Source organism: Tenebrio molitor, chromosome 5 (assembly GCF_963966145.1).
Source record: "Tenebrio molitor chromosome 5, icTenMoli1.1, whole genome shotgun sequence".
NCBI lineage: Eukaryota > Metazoa > Arthropoda > Insecta > Coleoptera > Tenebrionidae > Tenebrio > Tenebrio molitor.
In genome coordinates, this window is record NC_091050.1 from 21,951,517 (window position 1) to 21,973,366 (window position 21,850).

The window sequence follows — 21,850 nt, forward strand, 5'->3', positions numbered from 1 at the left end:
CAATAATGGCTTTTAATAAACTTCAAATGTGTTTTTTTTAATACGACAGACAAGAATTTTTGTATCTAAAAATATGTAATTTCCGCTATTTATCAAAACTAAATGATTGTGAATTTTTATACTTCGTTTTATCGCAAACATCTGTTACGGTACGGTAACAGATATACATAAATTGATTTTTATTCTGTTGGCATTCCTGATACGCACAAATCTTGCAACTTTTGTTTATTGGCGACACTAAAATTTTAGGTTTTATTAAGTTTTCAACACTACATTCTACACTTTATTAAGGTGGTAGCACTGCCAGTTCGTTGACCCTTATGAATAAAACAAATATCATTTCCTTTAGTTTATTTATTGATTGAAACGGCGTTGAAATAAGATAAAAATAATTAAAACCAAACAATTTCGACAACGTCATAATCCATAGTACACATTGAAACTTAAAAGTAAATGATAAATTAAAATGCTACTTCTTAACATTCTGCGGTTTCAAGGACGCCTAGAAAAATTTATTAACAATCACAAATTTGTATAAATATAAAACGACTAATAAGATAAAACAATCACTCTAGGTGGCACTGGTCGCGTCTGTACTTTTAATTTTTTTCGCTTCCGGTCCCCCGTCATTATTTGCGCTGATATTCTTGTGTCTCACGATTCGTTTAGCTTTAAGATATGACAATGTTTCTTTACTACTCTGCTTAGGTAATTCACTAATATCAGGTTTTAATAATGTTGTGTTAATAATCGTCTGTTCAAATTCACATTTGTTTTTAGGAATTTCACTTGTGGCCTTGACGGGAGAATTTATCGATTTCTCTGCGTTAATTTGGCCGTTGTCTCTTGCGTCATCACTCTTTTTCGACTTATTAGATGGCGGCACAAACTCTTCATCTTCGTCTTCCATCGTTTCTTCTGCTTCGTCGGGATCCATGAATTTGTCATCTTTTTCTAGCAAAGCTTTTTCTGTTAGTTCACCTGTCAAGTTAAATTGTTGAAAGTTCACCAGTTTTAAGATTTAAAACGCCATCTTACCGTTGTGTGTGGGAAAAATTACTTCGGGTAATATATCTAGATCTTTTCCACACTCTTTCATCAGCGATTGGATCAAAAGTGAAATGTCTTCTCTCTTCTTTGTTACAGTGATTTCTTCGAACCATGTTTTCAAGTGTGAAATCGGGATGTAATAATCCTTAATCGGGTCCTACGACATACCCATTTAGAAACACGCAATTCTCATAAACCTATGCAATACTCACATTGAAAAACTGTTCAACATATTGTAACAAGTACAGTCCACAGTCCGTAAAATTAGTTTGTTGGGGCACTTTGGGACATGCTCCCTTGATCACATCTTTAGTGAAATTTTTTTCCACATTTAATTTTGCTTTATATTCGCAAGTCAAATAATCCCTAAGGGTTGCTACGACTCGACTTCTACTAGCTCCGGCCAGGGAATCGAATATCAAAATGCAAGGCCTGAAAATTTTCATTTTAGAATTTTATATGTATAAAAAGATGTATTTTTTCAAAGTAACCGAGATCTAACGGTTTACGTAATTGTGCCAGACGTGCGTGCGTAAAATTTTTCTAAGCATTCCTCAAGAATAGGTATCTGGTTAAAGATTTTTATTTAGACACCCGATATCTACCATCTCAAGAATTTGCATTTCACAGATGGCAACACTGTCTTTTATTTACTATAGTTTGTCCACAGAAAGATTGGTTGACATAAAAATCACTAAATTGTACGCAGAGAAAGTAGTACCTAGCGCGCGTAAAATTTGAAATCAGTAGCAGTAATATTTTTTGCCCTAAAATTATGCTCTAATATTCTAGTGCGTTTTGTAGTATTGGGTTACAAGCCTACAATTTAAAATCTCCTAATCTTTCGCTGAACAAAGTATATATTATATTTTATTAGATTACCAACACTGAATCGTTTTTAAATGTCACTATTGGCATCACTGATTATTTTACTTCTATTGGCAACACTGAGTTACTAAAAAATTAAAAAAAATTATAATTACAACTTGCTTAATTTATTATATTACTTATATTTCCAAATAAAAATTAATTAATACAAAATGCATCAACCTTTTACGTGGTAAGTTTTCATTCGATATTGGTGCTATTCTTTATTGCTTATGTAATAATCTATCGCTAATTGTAAAAAATATCAATAGTTATAATAACTGGCCCATTAATTATCATAATTACGTTAAAATGTATACTTGATTCTAAAAATGAATCAATTTTATCTATTGGCAACACTGAATTAAGAGGTTCTTCGCTATTGGCAACACTGCATGTTATTCAATTTCTACAGTTGGGAACACTGCACACGATTTTATTTTCTGCGATTGGAAGAACTGCTATTTAATAGATGACTATTGGCAACACTGAATGATTACAAAATTAAGTTATGAGAGTTTTGAAATTAATTAGCAAGCGCACGCAAATTTTGTCCATAATCCCCCAAGGAGTAAAATTAATATTAAATCTTTTTTAGAAGCAAATCATTTCTCTTGTTTATACTGTTGGCAACATTTGGAGTTCAAGGTCAAAGTATAACCAAAATAACGCCACTAGAATTGACAACATCGCTTGCAACGCACGCGCAATGCTACGTTAAATTATTGGCAACGTTGTATTAATGTACACTTGCATTTGCGACATAAACGTAATCGCTTTTTTCTTTTTTAGTTTCCGACAAGTAGCATTTGTGGTAAATAACATTTTTATTAAGTGAAATATCAGTAAACATAAAACGTCTATTTATATGCACACAAAATAACATCATGGTATCTTTTATTTCAAAAATCGAGTGCGAAAGACCGCCATTTGCAATACTTTACCTGTTTCATTACCTGCGGTTAGGTTGACATCGTTTTTTTTTTTATACCTGCACCGTGATATATGACATAACTGTATCAAGAATTCGTTATTTTATTACAATACGTTACCTTAGATCAGGACGAGGACTTAACCTAACCTCACTTTATATTTTCAGGCTGTTATGTAATAAGTTTTTGTCTACCGTACGCGTAACATCTAACTACTTACTGTTTAATAGGGGGTCTCTTGCTGTTATTTTCAACGGAAAGCGTTGGTGGAAATTCTTCCGAATCATCTGAATCCAGCTCGCTGTCATCACCTTCAGCCTCATCTTTATCACTTAACTCCGGATCTTCACACATGATTGATTGTTCCACCTTTTTTTCTTTAACAGCACCAGCGACAGGACTGACTGTTGCTGGGGTAACTTTTTCTACAAAGATTTAAGAAATTGTATCCATTACACAGTGTCAAGTTCATATTAAACAAGAAAACTTACTTTTTTTAGATTGTTTGGGCTCAATTTTAATAGGCTGCCCATCCATGGTATGACTACCGTTCATATTTGGATAACATATAATGGCGAGGAACCAATGACAATTTTCATTAATTGGCACAACAATAAAGTCTTTGTCAAAGACATTGACGTTTTTAGTCCAAGTTTTAACACGACTGTGTCTCTTTTGTGCAGGCGTTAGATTTGGATCAACTTCACTCGGTTGAGATTTTCTACAATAATTATCAAATGTACGTGACCCATTACACCATTACTGCTCAAATCGTACCTAGAGGCTTTTATTGGTTTTGTTGTTAATCTTTTATAGAAGAACGTCGAAAATATGTGAACTTTGTCTTGCTGTTCCTTCGGCAAGTTTAACAGCAAATATTTCAGATAGAAGTCGATGATTACGTCATTTAAAAATTGATCCTGACCCAGACACATGTAATCCTCTGTATTAATTGTGATCCTACCTCGACCCTCTGGTGGATACATAAGAATGGGTTTTATTTCCGAAACACTACCATAAAAACTTGATTAAGACATTACATTACACTGATCAACATTGCACACAAACCTGTAGTTCAAAACCGATTTCGACAACTCTTTTGGGCACGTCTTGATCAAAATATCGTTGGCTTCTTTATATGTTAATTCATCCAGCATGCCAACCTTTTGGTAAATTTTTTGCAAGGTATGTTTACAATCTTCTGAAAGTGTCTCCGGGAGCAGAGTAATTCTTCTGTGGGCTTCCTCGGCTTCAGACAATGGATCAAAATAACAATCAGATCCTGGAGTCATGTCTAATATGTGCCTAACACTGTTACCAACCGAAGGTAATAAGTAGTAAAATAAAACTGGAAGAGATTTCTGAAAACTTATCAGCACTTTCACTATTTCACTGTTTTCTATTCTGATTCCTTTGACGGAGTTTTCCAATTTCGGATGAGGTACTTTCAAGAATACACCGTTGGAGTCGATTCGAATCTGTAAAAACTCGGAAATCATCACCGATTTGGAAAGTATTTTTTTTATAAACTTACCGGCTCAGGAGGAACAAAACGATAAGAACCGATTCTAACAGTTCTGCACAAAACAAGTGTACTGTTTACTTGTTCCAAGGGTACTTTTTCTATCCCTAAATTAAACACAATTACATTTCCAAACGTCTAATTTATTACGACACACTCACCTTTTAAGGAATGAGCGATGCTAGTCTTTTGTATGTCCACTATTGAAGGTTCTTTTGAAATTGGACTTATGGTGACTGAAGCTCCCAGTTTCTCCAGTAACTGCTCGCTTACCTACATAAATAATAAGTACGATAAAAATCAGTTAACTTAATTCCGATCGTAGTTTTACGTTTTTGACTGGTGTCTTCTTGTCGGACTCTTCTTCATCTGAACTAACCACCACAGTTTCGCATTCGAGGAGTTTCGGTTTAATCGGCCGTTTCTTCGGCAATAAATTCATTCTTGGGACACCTGCAATTAACAGTAACATAAAATCGTGCAACATTTTAAACGCAATTTATTTTTATGTATTAATAACCTTAATTTTGATTGTTGTGTCAATTTTGAAAGTGTGAATGTCAGATTTAGTGAAAAAACATTCAAGAAGTTTTAAAAATTAGACAAATGGAAAAGATCGTGGTTTTAATTCATAAAAAATTGAAAATAAATAAATAAAAACTATCAACGTAATATTTTGTCATCGCTCATAATAACAAATTGTAGATAAATTTGACAATTTCATTATTCATGTGTGACAATTACAATAAAGCAGAATTTAGAGTAATTTTTTTTTGTTCGACACTCAGAATTTGAGAATTTTCTCCTATGTGAACGGATTTTGATAAATGTGACAACTTGTCAAAACGAAAGATTTTAAGCGATTTGGAGCCTTTAAGGGGGTCATCGAACAAAAAAACGTTGTATTCAACTCGTTCTTGTGTAAATTGGACCTTTTTTGGCACCCTTGAGCCTTTAAAACGCTCGTTTCACTCGCGTTTTAATCTGACCCACTCATACCAAAAAAGCCCAATTTACACACGAACTCGTTAAATAAATAACTATTACATTATATGCCAGAAAAATGATGTCCAAAATTTAATCAATAGTACAGTGGCCGGCAAAAAAAGATAGCCATCACTTAAATCTCAGTGTCATTAAAGCATTAATTACACATTTGGATTTTGACGTAACAGAAAAGTGATGGCTAAATAAAAAAAATCTGACGTTCTAAATTAATTTTTTTCACAGCCGGCTAAAATTATGCCTCATAAAAAATGTCATCAACCACCGCAAAATTCCCTACATTTACTCTCGTGTCAAAAATGGATTACTCCCTAGGATTTAGGGATATTCGTTACTAGGTTGCCATAAATTTGGTTAGGTTGGAGGCTATGTGGTTTCTGGTGACAAACAAAAAATATCCCAAAAATGTACGACAGCAAATTAATTGTAACAGTTGCAAATGACTAATTTCTCGCTAAGTGATAGATGATTATTCGTTTCACAATCAATTTTGGTTACTGGCGGCATATTTATTTGGATTTAATCTCTCAATTCAAAGTAACCAACCTTAGGCATTCAAAATAACTTTTGAAAATTCTAGTTACACACAATATGAAAAACGTTACTTCCCTAAAAGTTCGAATTCTAGGGAGTAATCCATTTTTGACACGAGAGTAAAGCTTGTTTGACACGATGCTAAATTTTGTAGAAAATTTGTTAGAAAATGAGAGAGACCCTCGACAGGACCAATGAACGATCAGGATCATAGTCTGTCTTTGTCAGATCCAGACCGTTCATTGGTCCTCTCTCATTTTCTAACAAATTTCCTACAAAATTTAGCATCGTGTCATACAGCCTTAAGATTTTTATTTTTTTATTTATAAAATGGTATAAAGCGGCCAAATAGAAAAAATAGTATAAAAGTTGCAGAAGGTCCTTCAAGGGCTCGTTTCGGAATTTCAAATTCGTGCTTTCTGCAACTTATATTTTAATATACTATTAATTTCCGTCAAAGGAAAAGTCAAAATAATTTTGTTACGACGACAAAAAATTTCCATTAAACGATGGTGCTTCCAATTTAAAAAGGACAGACCAGATTTAAGAGATCCCGCAACAGTGTACCTATTTAGAAAAAGAAAATATAATTTTGTCAAAAATAAATTACTCCCTATGATTTAGGGATATTCGTTACTAGGTTGCCATAAATTTGGTTAGGATGGAGGCTATGTGGTTTCTGGTGACAAACAAAAGATATGTATCGTAACCGTAAGGTAGCGAATTCCTTGTAAAGCACGATTTATAGTTCCGTATACATATAGCATAACATAGTCAAAAATCATAAACATAACATAACTTTTAAAATTCAATTTATAGTTCATGACAAAACGTGATATGATTGTTGACTTTTTAAGTGTCAAACTAATTGTCAAATATGTTTTGTGTTACACGAGATAGGTCGTAATAAAGAAAGAAGGAAGAAACCACGAAAAAAAAGGCGTTACAAAAACATGGATAAATCAACTACTCCAAATCAATTCCTTCGTCACACCGTCCTCAAAGTCTTTGGAGACTTATCGTACAGTGTCTTTCCTTTCAACACACTATAAGATTAGGATTTTCTTCATTTTTTCCACCTTTTCAATAATGTTTTTAAATTGAATTTAGTGATAGCGTACTATGGCGAGCATGGAATTTCGGGCAGCAATTTACATGTCATTTAAAAAAACCCAATGTAGTCTAAGCTTTATTGTCATAAATGTCATAATAATTAATTTTGACGGAACTTCAAAATAAACTGTCACAATTATGCACAATTATTTTACATTTTAGTTATTGATTTCCAAAGTTTAATAAAAAAGACGGTTTAGTTCTCAGAAAATCACATTTAAGCACTTGCAGCTTTTCAGAATTGATGAATGCAATTTGGAAAATGATATGAGACAATAGTTGATATTATAATTAGGTTATTAATACGTCTAGCACCTAAAGCCTATTTCACATTAAATATCAGTCAAATTTCAAGTCTGCCCGAAATTCCGTGCTCCCAATAGTACCTACACGTAACCGTTTCTATGGAAAAATATTAAAATTCCGTAACTTTCATGGTACTATGGCGGACAATAAATTTAGGCCGGCAAATTTCTGACATTTCAAAAAAGTCGATGCAAGCGACCATTTATTGTCATTATGACTGATGTGTCAGTTTGTCAAACTCAAGGTTTTCAAGCTGTTTGGCGTTTCCTTCGCCCTTTTCGTAACTTACAGATCATGACGCACTTGCATAACCGATTTGTAGTAGCACTTCTCTGGTGCGCGCTTCTTTTCCCAATTTTAATTTTGATTATCGCTCTCACGATGACAAGAATGACAAAAATCGAAAATGGGGTTAGTTGAACATAATGCCAGCTTCACAATTTTATGTCAAGCCAATGACAGGCCGGCCTAAATTTATTGTCCGCCATAGTACATAACATAATAATTGAAATTGGCCAATTCATATGTAAACAGATACGGACTTACGTTATGATAAAGGATCTATAAATGAAAACACTTGATTCAATAGGGTTCAATTTTGATATGTTATGCTATACGTACAAGTTACGGAACTATAAATCGGCCTTAACAGTTGCATATGGCTCTATGTTCCGCTAAGTGATGCGATGTTTTTTCGTTTCACAATCAATTTTGGTTTCTGGCGGCATATTTAGTTGGACTTAATTTCTCAATTCATAGTAACCAACCTTAAGCATTCAAAATTACTTTTGAAAATTCTAGTTACACACAACATGAAAAACGTTATGTATTTCCCTAAAAGTTCGAATTCTAGAGAGTAATTTATTTTTGACACGAGAGTATAACCTTAAACTGAAAACAATTTAGCCTAACATGAGCCTAACACAAAAAGTGTGTATTTCCTTTAGGGAATTTAATTATCACCGAAGTACTGCTAACAGTGCCAACAAAAACACTAGATGGTCATAGACAACTCGGTCCCAAAAAGATCGTGAATGCCTAATATTTATTTTGAACGACCTTCAGTTGCTTTCTTGATCAATGAAAATGAATTGTACGGTGTGATCAAGAATGACTGAATCTGTTGGTAACAATAAAATTTGGCAAATTTGAAATTTACCATTAAAGGTTCATTTTTGTAATAGCATAAACATAACTGGCATAACCAAAAATGTTTTTAATGTCGTCTCAAGCTAAAAAATCCGGTCAGAACCCATTAAGAGACAAAAAACACCAGTACTTTTCAATTGTTTCATTGCCAACAGACTCAGTCATTGTTGATCACGCTGTACAACCAGGTGTTAATTGTCCTGTACTTAGAGTTCATTACTAAACTCCGTACGGTGATAGATTGTACGTTTTTAAATTCTAGTTCCAAAACATAAAGCAGTGAAAAATACTAAACTCTCCATCTCAATTGTTTCACGTTATGTAGAAAACCGTTGTATCCCTGCAGATTAATTCCCGCCACACTACTCTCTTGGTCTGTCTTCTGTCAAAAAACGTACAATCTATCAGAGTACGGAGTATATCTGTCCTCTCCCCAGTGTTAATATTACAAAATTTAGTGGTGTATGTTGTGTTTTTGGGACAAATCTGTCAAATATCAAATGAGATCGTGTGAACATGAAATAGGAAGAATTTTTATACAAAACGTAACAATACATTATTAAAACATACAAACGTAATTCCAGGAACTCTCAAACATATAAAAATTGGTTGAATGTTCCTGCCTACACAGACTAAAACTATCAACCATGTAAAGTAGGAAGTATTATAAAGTATAATCGTGTCACAAATAAATTACTCCCTAGAATTTAGGGATATTCGTTACTAGGTTGCCATAAATTTGGTTATGTTGAAGGCTATAAACCATTCACGATTATTTCAAATTCGGACTATCTATGAAAATCTGACATTTTAGTTGGCAGTATTGTGATTTGTCTTAATAAATCTATTTTAGGTTATAATTCAACCGAACACTGCTCCCAAGTTGTTACATTTTTTAAATAATTGAACGCATTAGGAACAATAATCGTAAAATTGTAATTGAAATGAAACATACATATTTGTAGGGCAGTTCTGGGTAAATTCTTATTAACTAAATTAATGACGGAATTGACAACAATGCGAATATTTAAAAACGAAACGTCATATGACAGGACCTGACGCCAATCTAACAAAAAAATATCGCGGCCTCCTGCGTGTTTAAAATAATCGTGAACGGCATATATGTGGTTTCTAGTGACAAACAAAAGATATCGTAACCATATCAAAAATGTATGGCAGCGAATTCCTTGTAACAGTTGCAAATGGCTAATTGCTCGGTCCTATACAGTGAGTTTTTTTTAAGACTGGCCATAGGGTTTTATATGCTAATTTTTCAACCCCCTGTTAACTTTTGTTCCCATGAAAATATTCAAACCATTTTTGGAACAAAGTTGGAAGATTTTTTAAACTATCGGATAGATTACAATTCAATATCCCAAACTGTCGAAAAAGTTGTGAAAAAAATATTTTTTAGCGCGCCGAAAGCGTCCAAAATTGGAGATCGTCAGGTGCTGGTTGAGCCGACAATGGCGCTACTCTGGCGGCCGCTCGACGTACTATTATTTCGGCGCCCTAAAAAATATTTTTTTCACAACTACATATTTCGACGGTTTGGAATATTAAATTGTAATCTATCCGATAGTTTAAAAAATCTTCCAACATTGTTCCAAAAATGGTTTGAATATTTTAATCGGAACAAAAGTTAACAGGGGGTTGAAAAATTAGCATGTAAAACCCTATGGCCAGTCTTAAAAAAAACTCACTGTATAAGTGTTTTTTCGTTTCACAATCAATTTTGGTTTCTGGCGGCAAATTTAGTTGGACTTCTCTCAATTCATAGTAACCAACCTTAGGCATTCAAAATTACTTTTGAAAATTTTAGTTACACACAACATGAAAAACGTCATTTCCCTAAAAGTTCGAATTCTAGGGAGTAATTTATTTTTGACACGATTATAACTCTGGCAACCTTACCTTTAATCTAGTGGATCGATAGTAATGAACTCGACTTTATATTAATTATTAAAAATAAAAGCAGCCCTAATGGAAAAACTTTATTTGACTTTTGGAAAAAAGAATGGAAAGACATGTTTTTATTCCATTAACCATCAGATGGTAGGATTCAAATCAAATTTATTTATACCCTGTCACTGATGTTGGTTAAATATGGAGGTACTATTTTCTTAAACGATAAATATTTCTATATCTATAATCCTGTATTCCATCACAATATTCTTGGATAAGGATTGGGTATAACATGTTTTTTTTTCACGTTTGTTTCACTGTTTGAACGATTTTTTGTTTTCTCATAAAATCGAAACTGTTGCGCAATTTATTCTAATGCTAACAGAGTAAAAAATTATTTCGCTGATAGCGACGGATGTGTCAGAAGCTAGGGGCAAACCAGTTGGGACTTCTAAAAAGTTGACAAGATCTTGACAAGACAAATAGAATTGATTAGAGGTTATGCCCGTTTCACATTAGAGCACTTTGACCTTGACGATCAAAATTTATTGCTAGCGATTGTATCTGCAAAGATGGCGCTGTCAATTTTGACATTTGAAATAACAAGAGAGGTCATGTGATACATCATTTCAAAGGTTATACAATCCCCTACGCAACAGTAGCAGATTTTTTTTTTTCGAACAAAACTCCATTCCAAGTTAAAGTTAAGCGATATAAAAGTGTACAGGACTAGATTTCTGCCTCTTCTTTCTCAAAACCTCGACCCGCTGCAACTGTTCCTTTAGCTCTGAACTGGAATTATGCAATTTTTTTTTTTTAATTTTCAAGTCCGGATCAAGTTCCTGAAAGTTTCAATTTTTAAAAAAATCTTCATTCTGGAGTAATGCGAAAAATCGTATTTTTGTTTTGGTGAATGCTCCCATCGAATACTCAAAACGTTGAACTAAGTGATTTGAAAAACATTTTTTTTTTATTGACCGCAAGAAATTTTCGATGTAATCTACGTTCACATCTAAATTACCTATTCGTTGCAACTGAAATACCTTTTCTAGAGGCGATTGATCTCACAACTTGGCAAATTAACATAAATACTCTATATTACCAAGAATGCACAATTGTGATGTAAACTGCACTCTAGGACAAGAATTAAGTCTCTAAAATACTGACTTTAAAAAGTTCTATCACAGATCTACACACGAGCTGAGGCAATTGGATCCGGTTTTGTTTCGGCAAAAATTATACACTTAAATGGAAAGAAAATGCGTTAAAAATAGAAAATGTCTTAGATAGAAAAATATGTGTAAAAACGAATATTACAAGTTTTTTTTTAAATCATACGATGCTTCAAAATAAAATATCTAAACATCTAATCAATAAAATTTGGGAGTTCAGTTGGTTATGAAAAATAAAAATCGATTCGTAGACTGACAACTGTCAAAATAAAAGTAGGTCATATCTGTCATTTTGGTTTAGTCTTTTAATCAAACAAACTTATTAAATCTTGTTTTACTTAAATTTACGGTTCAGTTCCTTACGATCGTTAAACTTACAGTGAATTACGTACAACATTAGTTTATTCTTTTCATCAATTTGTGCGACGTCTTGTAGATATAACCTTTATCATTATTATTATTATGATTTATTTTTAATAAATTAAAGTTATACAAGTCATGGTCACTGCTAAAATTTACAAAATAAGTACTACACAAAAGTCATCAAGCCACGATCTTAACGTACTATCACCGATTTTAATATCGAAATCATGAAGACACAACATTGAAGAACGAACATTTTGTATTGTCGTAAAAAAAAATTAATTTAATTTAAACCAGAAAATCGAACAAATCCTTTGAAAGGAATTAAACGAGAATCAATTGTGTGTCACTGACAGTATAGCGAAACATAACCTTAAAATCAGAACACACGAGGATCTACTATACAAATTTGTTAAATTAAAATTATTAAAAATTAAAAGCATAATTGTTAACTCACTTTTAATTTGACAATTAAGGCTTCATGCAGCAACCTACGAGTCAACTCTGTTTTTATACCCAATTAGACTCCCAAATTTTCTTGGTCATAAGATAATTCAGGATTGATTTATCTACAATAATTGAATCAGCAGTAAATGCCAAATTGCATACATTTTTCGTACTGCATTTATAGAGGTTATTATTTTAGTTCGGATCATAATAATGTTTTACTTTGCTAGCACAAGTTGGATGTATTTTAAAATTTTATATATCTGAATCAAATGATTGGAGTTTAGCACAACAATATCAATAATTATAAATAGTTATTTGTACAACTAGTTATGAAAGTCATGCCTTTTTTCAGTTTGATTAACGAAGGTGTAGTCCACATTAATCAAGCAAATGAGTGAAAAAAATAGACTTCCATAACGTGTTGTACACGCTATTTTTTGCATATCGTTGTAAGTTGAGAAATTTGGCCTAAAAGGACCGGTATATGAAAAATTAAAAAAAAAATAGGTATGCTTTGACAATCATCTCCAAGGAGATGGAATAAAATGATACAAAAAAGTACTACTTTTATTAGGATTTTTAGTTTAAAAAAGTGCCACTTTCATTATGATATGCAAAAAAAATAGTGACTAGTTCAAATGGCAGTTAAGATTTTCATCTTCTTCATCTTACATTGAAAGTAATCTCTATGGAATAGAACTTGACACTGACAGCCGCATCATGTTACATTTCCAATTAATTTAAACATGCCGGTGAATCTGTTCGAGTTTAAAAAGAAGGGTTAATTTACGTTTAGAGCAAAATGGGAGGCACTTCCAGCATTTCCTTTAGTTAATTTTTTGATCATTGTTCTGTATTTTGTCGCGGTTGGTGTTACGTCAGATATCTGTCAAATAAACCAACAAAACACATACGGTTACAGTGTTGCAAATAGCCAAAGAAAACAATGTTCTTAATTGTACCAGGTGATCAAGAAGGACTGTTTAAGTTGGCAGTATAATTAAGAACATTTTTTTATTCGGCTACCGGATATGTTTTGTGGGTTGATTTGACAGATATCTGACTTAGCATTAATAACGACAAAATGGTAGGTTATGAGTTATGAGAGTAAAAATTAACGACAAAAAGAAATCAAAGTTGGAATTCGGAATAATAATCTAAAAATTAACTATAGAAAATTCTCGAAGTGCTCCCCATTTTGATCTAAACATAAATTAACTCTTCTCTCGAACGATTCACCAGCATGTTTAACTTAAATTGAAATATCAAATTTGACTTGTCACTGATGCGGCTGTCAGTGTGAAGCCGTCAACAATCGGAAGTTACTCCAGTTGTACCATTTAAAAATAACATTCAGCATTATCAACTTAAACAGTCCTTCTTGATCACCCCGTATTGTCAACTCAAACAGTCCTTTTTGATCACTTGTATAATCTTAAACTGCCAGATATAAAATGTCACTTTTACTGCCAATATAAATAAAAGAAAATTCATAGTCTTCTAGAGAACACAAGTATTTGATCATATGGTACTTTACGAATTGTGATTTCATTTTCAGAATAAATATGTTGTAGCTGCAAGTCAAACATATCTTCTATTTATCAGGACGTATGAAAAGTATGGGCGTTATTATTTTTCAGCTTTGCAACATATCGTGGCAGCGCTAAATGTAAATTTTTTCGATACTTTACAATTCAAACTACTTTAATATCCATCGAGTCGACATAATACGCACCGTTTGTCTTCTGCAATCCCAACCTCTTATCCCCGACACCTCTAGGATCCATCTTTTTGCCATTGCTGTTCACCGCCGGTATCGCCTTCACATTTTCCGGCAATTTCCTTTTGCATCTCATGCACCTATTGAAATCTTCCGATAAATACCCGCAAATGGCACAGACGGCCAACTGCCCCTCGATTATTTTCGGTGGCAGCTCTTTTGGAGGATCCGGAGAAGGTGGCGCTGGCGTTGTTTTAGGTGGTTCCGCAACAGGTTGGTGTTCTTGTTCAACAGGTAATTGTTGCTGCTGAGCGAACTCGTTCTCGTGAGTAGGATTATTCTCTTCGGTTTGCTGATCAAAAGAAAATCACACCGCTGTAACGAAAACCTCTCGCGAGATGGCGTGAAACTCACTTGGACGTCCAGACAGAAACCTGGGAAATTACCAACGGCAACGATGTAGTTGAGACCGTTCGCGTTGGCCTCTGAAACCTGGATGGGCGTCTCTTTCGTGAAGGGAACGCCGACTTGCTCCAAAATCTCCTGAATTGTGCACGCCTCTTTCGGAAGCGTAAAAGTGATAAGTCTTTGCTCTCCGTTATCTAACAGAACTAACATACGTATAGAATCTGAAAATTCTTCGCTTTTCGGTGTGCTATCTAAACAAACCAAAATTAAACATGAAAATAATCCCTTGACTCTTTCCACTCCGCTCTCACCAATAATATTCTGAATCTGACTCGAGTGCAAGAACTGCGGCAACGGTCGTTGAATTTGCGGCTTGCTGTCCCTTGGCCTTGGCTGTATGAGATACTGATTGTGAGATTCTTGAACCGGGGGAGGTCTGTTGATTTGCTGCTGCCTTTGAGACATCTGATTTTGGAACTGTTGTTGCATGTTCTGCTTGACGATATTAGATTTCTGTTCTTCGTAGTGTTGCTCCTCGAGCGAAGCATTCGGCATGAAGGCGTTGGTGCGGTTGTTCATCCGAACAGGCTGTTTGTTCTTCACATTGCGGTTTTTGCTGGCGGGAGTTCTGGCCTTCCGTTGTTGTGGGCTAGCGGCGGCGGCTTGTGTAGGCAGTCTGTAAAAGTTGAAGATTAAGCACCCGTCGCCGCAGTACAAGATTTGTTGTAAAATGTTTAGATTCATGACTGTGCGGTCTTTGGATTTCCAAAAGGAACTGATGAGTTGAAGTGGCATTCGATTTTATGAATTCGATCAATTTAAAATGGAGGGTGCTGCTAAAAAATGATGGCAATAATCGATAGTTTAAAGAATAATTGATGAGAAATTTTATAAGACGACTTTATAGAACGACTCTGCAATGCATAATTAACGCAGATTGATTCCTCTTCTGGGAATACACAATAAATTTTAATGCAACCAATGAACTGGAACAGAATGGATATTTTCATAAAAAGATGACGAATGATCAACAACTTTGGTAAATAACTAATTGTAACTGTCGTATAGCATATTGCCGCCCAAGAGGTGACAACGATGGTTTTTTTGTTTGTTTATTTTTACATCTTTGTTTTTAGATTTCTCGGCATCTGAATAAATTTTCGTTTAAAAATTGTGTACAAAATACAATTACAAATATTTTACAAGTGAATATTGTTATACGTATGTGTAAACTTTTAACAGAATGGCTTTAAAAACTTTTCTCTTTTTTACAGAAATACAAAATATCTCAACTAATAAACACTCATCGCCACTTACCATTCTAGTTTAAATTATACTTGTCACTTCCTTTGAATAAAAACGGAATCAAACTAAATCGCACAATTTCTGAATTATGTTCTTTAGTATACAATATTTTATACATATACATTATATGTACATATTTTATAAATTAGCCAAATATAAGTTTTCCAAGCGTAGTGAGTTCTTGTTTATTTTGGAAAAAATTTCAATTTTCGAATTCAATTCACTACAGTAAATAGATTGTCACGAATGGGATTAGTATTATACATTTTTTCTTTCAAGAAGTCTTTTCAATCTTTTTTGTTCATTTACACTTTTGTCAAGAATCTTGTGCAACAACGCGACTAACGCTGAAGAATATCTTTACTTGTTTTATCTCAATGACAGGGTTGCACTAAACATTTTATCACGATTCCAAGTATCCATACTTCAAATAATATTTTCATTTTTATTTATATAGTTAACCGCATAATAAAGAATGGTATTAATTTTCGAAAAATTTAATATTTGATTTTGAAAACCACAAAAAATGTAGTACATATTAGTATCCTCAAAGCAACCTGTACTGCAGCCTCATTATTTCCGCTTTGTCCTGTTTAACTTTATATCTTTTTTTTTAATTGTAAGTTTTCGTATTTTACAATGTTTTACTGATTAAAGCTAGAGGTCATCAAAATTTGACATAACCAAAAGTTTTATTGTTTAATAGTGTTACCAATTGTTCAATGAAAAAATTAAAAAGCACCAATTCTTTGATAACTGAAGCGTTTTGACATCCCAAATAATAATCAAACAGGTATGACCTTGTTTTTATTTTAGTAAATAACACTTAGGGTCAACGTAACGTAACTATTACACACGTTTAAATATTCAAACCGCATTTTTTATTTGAAAAATGAAAATATATTGCCAAGTGTTAATTTATGTTTTAATGCATCGATACATAGGATTTACCGCTTTTATTGCGAGTGTGACGTTGTTTGTATCAATATATTTATAAAACCACAAACACTACAAATGTCCACATTACCACAAACAGCTGATTAATGTCAATTTTAAACGTCATTACTCAAGGTCATTGTTCACTTGCGGCCAACTATGACAAAATAGAAAAATGTAATATGAATAAGCACAAGACTTACATTTTTCTTTCAGAAATTTTGTGAAAATATATTGCGGTAACGTACTGTTCTTTCCAAATTTTAAATGAAATCTGAATATTTTTCATTCTTACAACAGTCAATGCCAATGACAAAATGACAAACTACATAGTTGAACTGTCAGATAATTCAGTTGTTTTTTAATTTTACCAAAGGTTAAATTTGACAGAAAAATATCACCTTTGTGTGATTTGTAACATTTTAATTAATAAACAGAATTTTATTAAAACTGTGCCCAAAAAGTAACAATTTCTAAAACTGCAAAAACAAATTTGGAACACTAATAAAAAATGTGGTTATTCTTTATAATTCCAAAAAGACAATTTCTAGATGATCAATGGTAAGCGTAAATCAAGTACAAAAAAAAAACAACTTACCGTTCTTGTACCATTTGGTTTTGATTTTGTTTTTGTTGTGTTATAACTTTTCTGTACTGGGGATAATTTACTACTCTTCCATCTGGTAGTGTAACAATTTCTTCTTCTTCATCATTCTACAAATAACAGTAACAAAAGTTTGCCTCTTGCGCTTGCATAAAAAACTTACATTAGTAACTTCTTTCTCATTTAAATTATTTCTCTGAAAGTTCTGCAACACTTCTTTGGGCATTCCTTGCGCCGCCATCACTTTCTACAATAAAATATTAATCAAGATTGCATCATATGTTTAAAAATTGTAATAGTTACTTGTTGATTCATCTGGATCGTTCTGGTATTGTTCATGACGTTATTTTGTCGAACGGTTTGAGTTTTCAGCTGATTCCTGATCTGCTGCATGGCTGAATTTTTATCTTGTATGACTGTTGCATTCAAGGGAGTAGTTGTGCAAGTCTGATGCATGGGAGAGTTTATATTAACTTTAGCTATTTGATTTAGTTGATGGTTTAAAACGACAGGTTGTTGGGTGATAGGTTCTTCAATAACAACAGGCTGAGTTGATGGAGTGTTGGTCATATAGTATACTGGTTGACGATTGTTTTGGAAATCTATCCCTGAAGTATCTTGGATCACGTAAGAAGATGGTTGGTAAGCCACTTGAGATTGGTCAATAATCACTTGTTGGGCTTGTCCGTCAACCACCATCAACTGCTCTGAAGACACAACTACCGGTTGTGCTTGGAACTGCTGTTGAGTATTGTCAGAGGCAATCACATATTGAACTGTCTGATTCTCATCAATGTTTGGATAAAATTGTGCTACTTCTTCAGTGTCTTTATCATCTTGACTCAATACGCGATAATACTGGGCCATTCTTTTCACTTACATCAGTTATCAGAACATTGTTGCTGACAAAATCTAAAAGTAGAGCTGGATCTTTTATCACACTACGTAATTGTTAGCCAAAGTACAAATTAAAGACATATATCGAGGGACAAGTTACGACCAGGTGCAAAAATGTTTCGCAAATTGCTATTATACAATGGGGTTCAACATGTCACCTTACAACATTGTCGGTGTCGTAAAAATATAACTCACCCTACTGAAAATAGCTTGTTTTTTTAGAAACAACACTCCGTGATGTTAATCTACCAATTTGTGAACTGTTACCCCTGGAAAATAACCACTTTTTGCACAAAATACCATATACACTCCTGCGTGGTAAAATGGCGTGTCAAGTCACCACTACTACAGCGCCTCTAATTAAGAAAAAGAATTTAATAAGACACTCGAAGCTCAAAAATCACAGTCCACCTTCGAATTGTTCTTGATGATGCACAAAAATTTTAAGAATGTTTGTCTTTTCATTAAAAACTAACGAAAAACTCCAAACCACATCAGAACGTTTTGCGATGTTGCCACGTTTCTTCGGACGATTCACCAGCGAGTCAGTGTTTGGCGGCAATTTCGAACTCATATCGATCGGCCAATCACAATAATCGCCTCCGACACGTGAGTCCAAATACGCATATTATTGGTCAACAACTTGTTTATCTGTAGCTATGACAACGAGATTACGTTTTCTTATTGGTAGAGTAAATGTTTTGAGCTCACAGCGGGACAATTTTGAATTCCTAACCTAATTCGCTGACGTTTGAGGTTATGGCAAAAATAAATATCACGTAGTTTGTTTTATTACAACCATATAATACAAAATATATATCTATAAATTAAAAAAAATCAAATAATCCAAACCAATCTGTTAACGTAAAATTAACATACATTTATTATATTACATAGGCGTACATGTGTAGACGTTAACCTAAGAGTTGGGCATATCAATAAAGCACTTAATGTAAATGTGATTGGGAATAAAAATTATGGTATCACAAAATCTGTACATTTTATTCAGCTTGTCTCAACCTGGCGAGTCGCTGAGTCAGTTCGTCTTGTTCCTGAGATACTTCGCTCGGTGTTCCTATTGTGCTGCCTTCGACACCAGTTGGGAGCTCCAAATTCAATTCCAAACTACAATGAAAGGTGTGAATTAAATCCATTTCATAAAATTATTTTTGTGGTCGTTACCCAGCCTCATCAGCGACTTCGTGCAAAAGTGAATCCACTTCATTCTGAGGAATGAGCGTGGTGGTAGTTTGTGACATTGTATTCTCAAGGACATCAGTTTGAACACCCAAATCTTCAAACTGTTGTTCAAATTTGTCCATCACAGTGGAAATTTTTTCCAGATTCATACTCTTCATTGCTGCATCCATAGCTTTAACAACACCTGCAAAATAAAATCGGTAGTCAATATTTTTTTCCAAAATTCAACAGTAACTTACCTGCCATGTTGTTGGTCACCTTTCTTGTCATTACTGCTGATTGAATTTTACTAGCAACAGCATCAACTCTTGCAGACATTTTTAAATAATTTATTGCTTGATTCTTCTGCCTTATAGCATTTTCTGCATGAATACGTGCCACTTCTGTATTTCCTTTTTGTATTGCTTGTTTTGTTTTCGCTTTTTCTTGTCTCTCTTCCTTTTCACATCGTTTTGAACTTCTTTGAAGTTCCTTCACAGCAAATTTCAAATTGAACAAGTGTTCTTAATTAATGTTGGTTAAGGGAATATACACACAACTATTTTACACCAAATCTAATAGGATAAGCCGTTTTGAACATAGAATTCTCAATTTGTGCAATAGCTTTGTCATATAACCTACAAGTTTTAAGAAAAAGGATACTGTCCATAGCCGAAGAAGACATTTCGTTACCCATTTTGTACTGTGTAATGTGAAGATATTACCACCCCTTTGCTTCTAATGAAGTGATTGCAAATTAAATTATTGATAAACAACAGTATGAGAAATGATTGAAGTGAGGTATTTCTGCGGATGACTAATGCGCAGTGTCAACAACCTGCAACCTGAAAATGAATTTACAAAAGTAATCGGAGAGAGACTATTTGTATCAATTAATCTAATAAAAAAACACCGAGGTTCTAGTAAAGTGATTTGCCATGAAACAGTGATGAAATACAAACTATACCTTCAAGGCTTCAAATGTTGTTCCAACATAAAATTTTGGTCTTATTGGAAACACTGCAGCAACTGTCAAATGTCAAAATATAAAATTCAGTGTTGTCATTGTCAATTTCAATTTTTTTAATTCTAGTTTGAAAATGGCAGCGGTGATTCGTGTGAAGCGTACTTTGAAAGAAGAACCGTCAGATGCTTTAATTTTAAGTTGTAAAAGAAGAAAAACAGATCAAAATGAAGAAACAGAGTTGTCGACTATACTGAAGTTTGCTGGGACCGTAAACAGTCAAGTAACGTACAAACATAACCTAGTTTCTTTAACCGTTTTTTATAAAAATAAATTACAGGAGGAAACACTTTCTTGTTTAAAAAAACCAACAAAAAGTGAATTGGAGGATCAATTTAAGAAGCATAATATCGATTTAAATGCAAAATTGCGAAATCAGAAGCAACAGGATTCAAAAAATAATCGTTACAAAATTGTCAATCGTTTGCGCTCACAAACGTTGAATTTAGGAGAGGCAGTAGAGAAGCCAGTTAATGACGAGTACACCATATATGACATAGAAACAGAGAATCATGAAGATTGTCAAGTTAATGAATTAAAAGACTTGAAATATGTGTATGATTTATATTATACAATTTCTGATGATCTTGGTGAAGCATCTTTGGAGGATTATGTTAAGTAAGTACTTGAGATCTACATTCAGCATAATTGTTTGCATTATCTGTATTTTACAGTATGTACCCTTATAATGATCCACTTATTTTTGGTTCAATGAGAGATAATGGTTTGAATGGTCTAGATAGTGATGATGATAGTGAAGACTCAAATGCAGAAAGTAATTGGAAAAATGATTATCCTGATGAATCTGATATGGAAAGTGTAACTGAAGATGATATGCTCCAAGCAATGAAAAAATGTGATTTAAGTGACCTTTCAAGTGATGAAGGAGAAGAGGGTTTCGTCTACAATATTGATAGTGAAGCTGCTGGATTTGAGGAAGATATAGATGAGTCTGATGTACAAAGATATGGGGAAAGATATGCAAGGTTTAAAGCGAGGCATAAAAAACAAGTACAAACAATGGGAGTAGGTTGTGATTTGTATTATGGTGATATAGATGAAGAAGAGTATTATTACTAGTGTTCAGATACCACCTAAAATAATGTGTACAGTAATTTTGTAATTAAAATTCTATTGTTTACTTTGTTTTTTATTTTAAATTTTAAAAATGAAGAATTTTGCACAAGCTTTTGGTCTGTCGTATCAATAAAATGTGGTTTGGAGTCTGGTACTAATTGTAAACGTCTGGATGCAACTAGTCGCGAGACTTCAGATGCATTTGCTGAATCACGAAGAATAATGAGCTTGACCAAATTCTCGATGCAACCAACTTTACATGTTCGCAATTTACTTCGTAATAAAATATAATTTTGATCTACGACCCTCGTTGGATTCGCGAACGACACTTC

General features: G+C 33.5%; 3 protein-coding genes and 1 long non-coding RNA gene across 7 annotated transcripts; 2 read left to right on the forward strand and 2 right to left on the reverse strand.

Annotated features, from left to right (window-relative positions):
* Positions 1-339: 339 nt before the first annotated feature.
* On the reverse strand, positions 340-18,775 carry LOC138132157 (sentrin-specific protease 6-like). 4 transcript variants are annotated; one of them, XM_069049556.1, is made up of 18 exons: positions 18,650-18,775; positions 18,434-18,594; positions 17,645-18,253; positions 17,505-17,588; positions 17,336-17,451; positions 14,808-15,172; positions 14,503-14,747; positions 14,104-14,440; positions 4,703-4,824; positions 4,533-4,644; positions 4,384-4,478; positions 3,918-4,327; positions 3,627-3,872; positions 3,341-3,570; positions 3,070-3,274; positions 1,263-1,482; positions 1,039-1,207; positions 340-981 (listed from the first exon to the last, which is right to left on the reverse strand). In XM_069049556.1, exons 3-18 carry the CDS (start codon positions 18,206-18,208, stop codon positions 572-574), a joined length of 3,930 nt encoding a protein of 1,309 aa, XP_068905657.1. In that variant the 5' UTR covers positions 18,209-18,253; positions 18,434-18,594; positions 18,650-18,775; the 3' UTR covers positions 340-571. The 4 variants fall into 4 exon arrangements, with proteins under 4 accessions (XP_068905657.1, XP_068905659.1, XP_068905658.1 ...); XM_069049558.1 differs by having other exon boundaries at positions 3,627-3,860; positions 18,434-18,773; XM_069049557.1 differs by having other exon boundaries at positions 17,645-18,265; positions 18,434-18,773.
* LOC138132165 (uncharacterized) lies at positions 2,461-3,348 on the forward strand. The gene is made up of 2 exons (XR_011160002.1): positions 2,461-3,024; positions 3,080-3,348. It is a non-coding gene; the product is annotated as an uncharacterized lncRNA (long non-coding RNA).
* A 322-nt stretch (positions 18,776-19,097) lies between the features above and the next one.
* On the reverse strand, positions 19,098-20,482 carry Chmp1 (charged multivesicular body protein 1). The gene is made up of 5 exons (XM_069049565.1): positions 20,385-20,482; positions 20,081-20,262; positions 19,678-19,941; positions 19,421-19,622; positions 19,098-19,363 (listed from the first exon to the last, which is right to left on the reverse strand). The coding sequence occupies exons 2-5, from the start codon at positions 20,112-20,114 to the stop codon at positions 19,240-19,242; spliced, it is 624 nt and encodes a 207-aa protein (XP_068905666.1). The 5' UTR covers positions 20,115-20,262; positions 20,385-20,482; the 3' UTR covers positions 19,098-19,239.
* Positions 20,483-20,510: 28 nt separating this feature from the next.
* Positions 20,511-21,582, forward strand: fs(2)ltoPP43 (female sterile (2) ltoPP43). Its single transcript, XM_069049563.1, has 3 exons — positions 20,511-20,664; positions 20,722-21,059; positions 21,116-21,582. Exons 1-3 carry the CDS (start codon positions 20,518-20,520, stop codon positions 21,519-21,521), a joined length of 891 nt encoding a protein of 296 aa, XP_068905664.1. The 5' UTR covers positions 20,511-20,517; the 3' UTR covers positions 21,522-21,582.
* Positions 21,583-21,850: the final 268 nt, after the last annotated feature.

Excerpts from the sequence above, each read along its gene's own strand:
- LOC138132157 (XM_069049556.1), bottom strand. The coding sequence starts at position 18,208 with ATGGCCCAGTATTATCGCGTATTGAGTCAAGATGATAAAGACACTGAA. Across the intron at positions 4,645-4,702 it reads AGAAGACACCAGTCAAAAAC|GTAAGCGAGCAGTTACTGGA; the intron begins GTAAAACTACGA and ends TTATTTATGTAG. Across the intron at positions 1,483-3,069 it reads AAGAGACCCCCTATTAAACA|GCCTTGCATTTTGATATTCG; the intron begins GTAAGTAGTTAG and ends GAAAATTTTCAG.
- Chmp1 (XM_069049565.1), bottom strand. The coding sequence starts at position 20,114 with ATGGGTAACGAAATGTCTTCTTCGGCTATGGACA. Across the intron at positions 19,623-19,677 it reads GGTGACCAACAACATGGCAG|GTGTTGTTAAAGCTATGGAT; the intron begins GTAAGTTACTGT and ends TTTATTTTGCAG. Across the intron at positions 19,364-19,420 it reads GAAGTCGCTGATGAGGCTGG|TTTGGAATTGAATTTGGAGC; the intron begins GTAACGACCACA and ends CTTTCATTGTAG.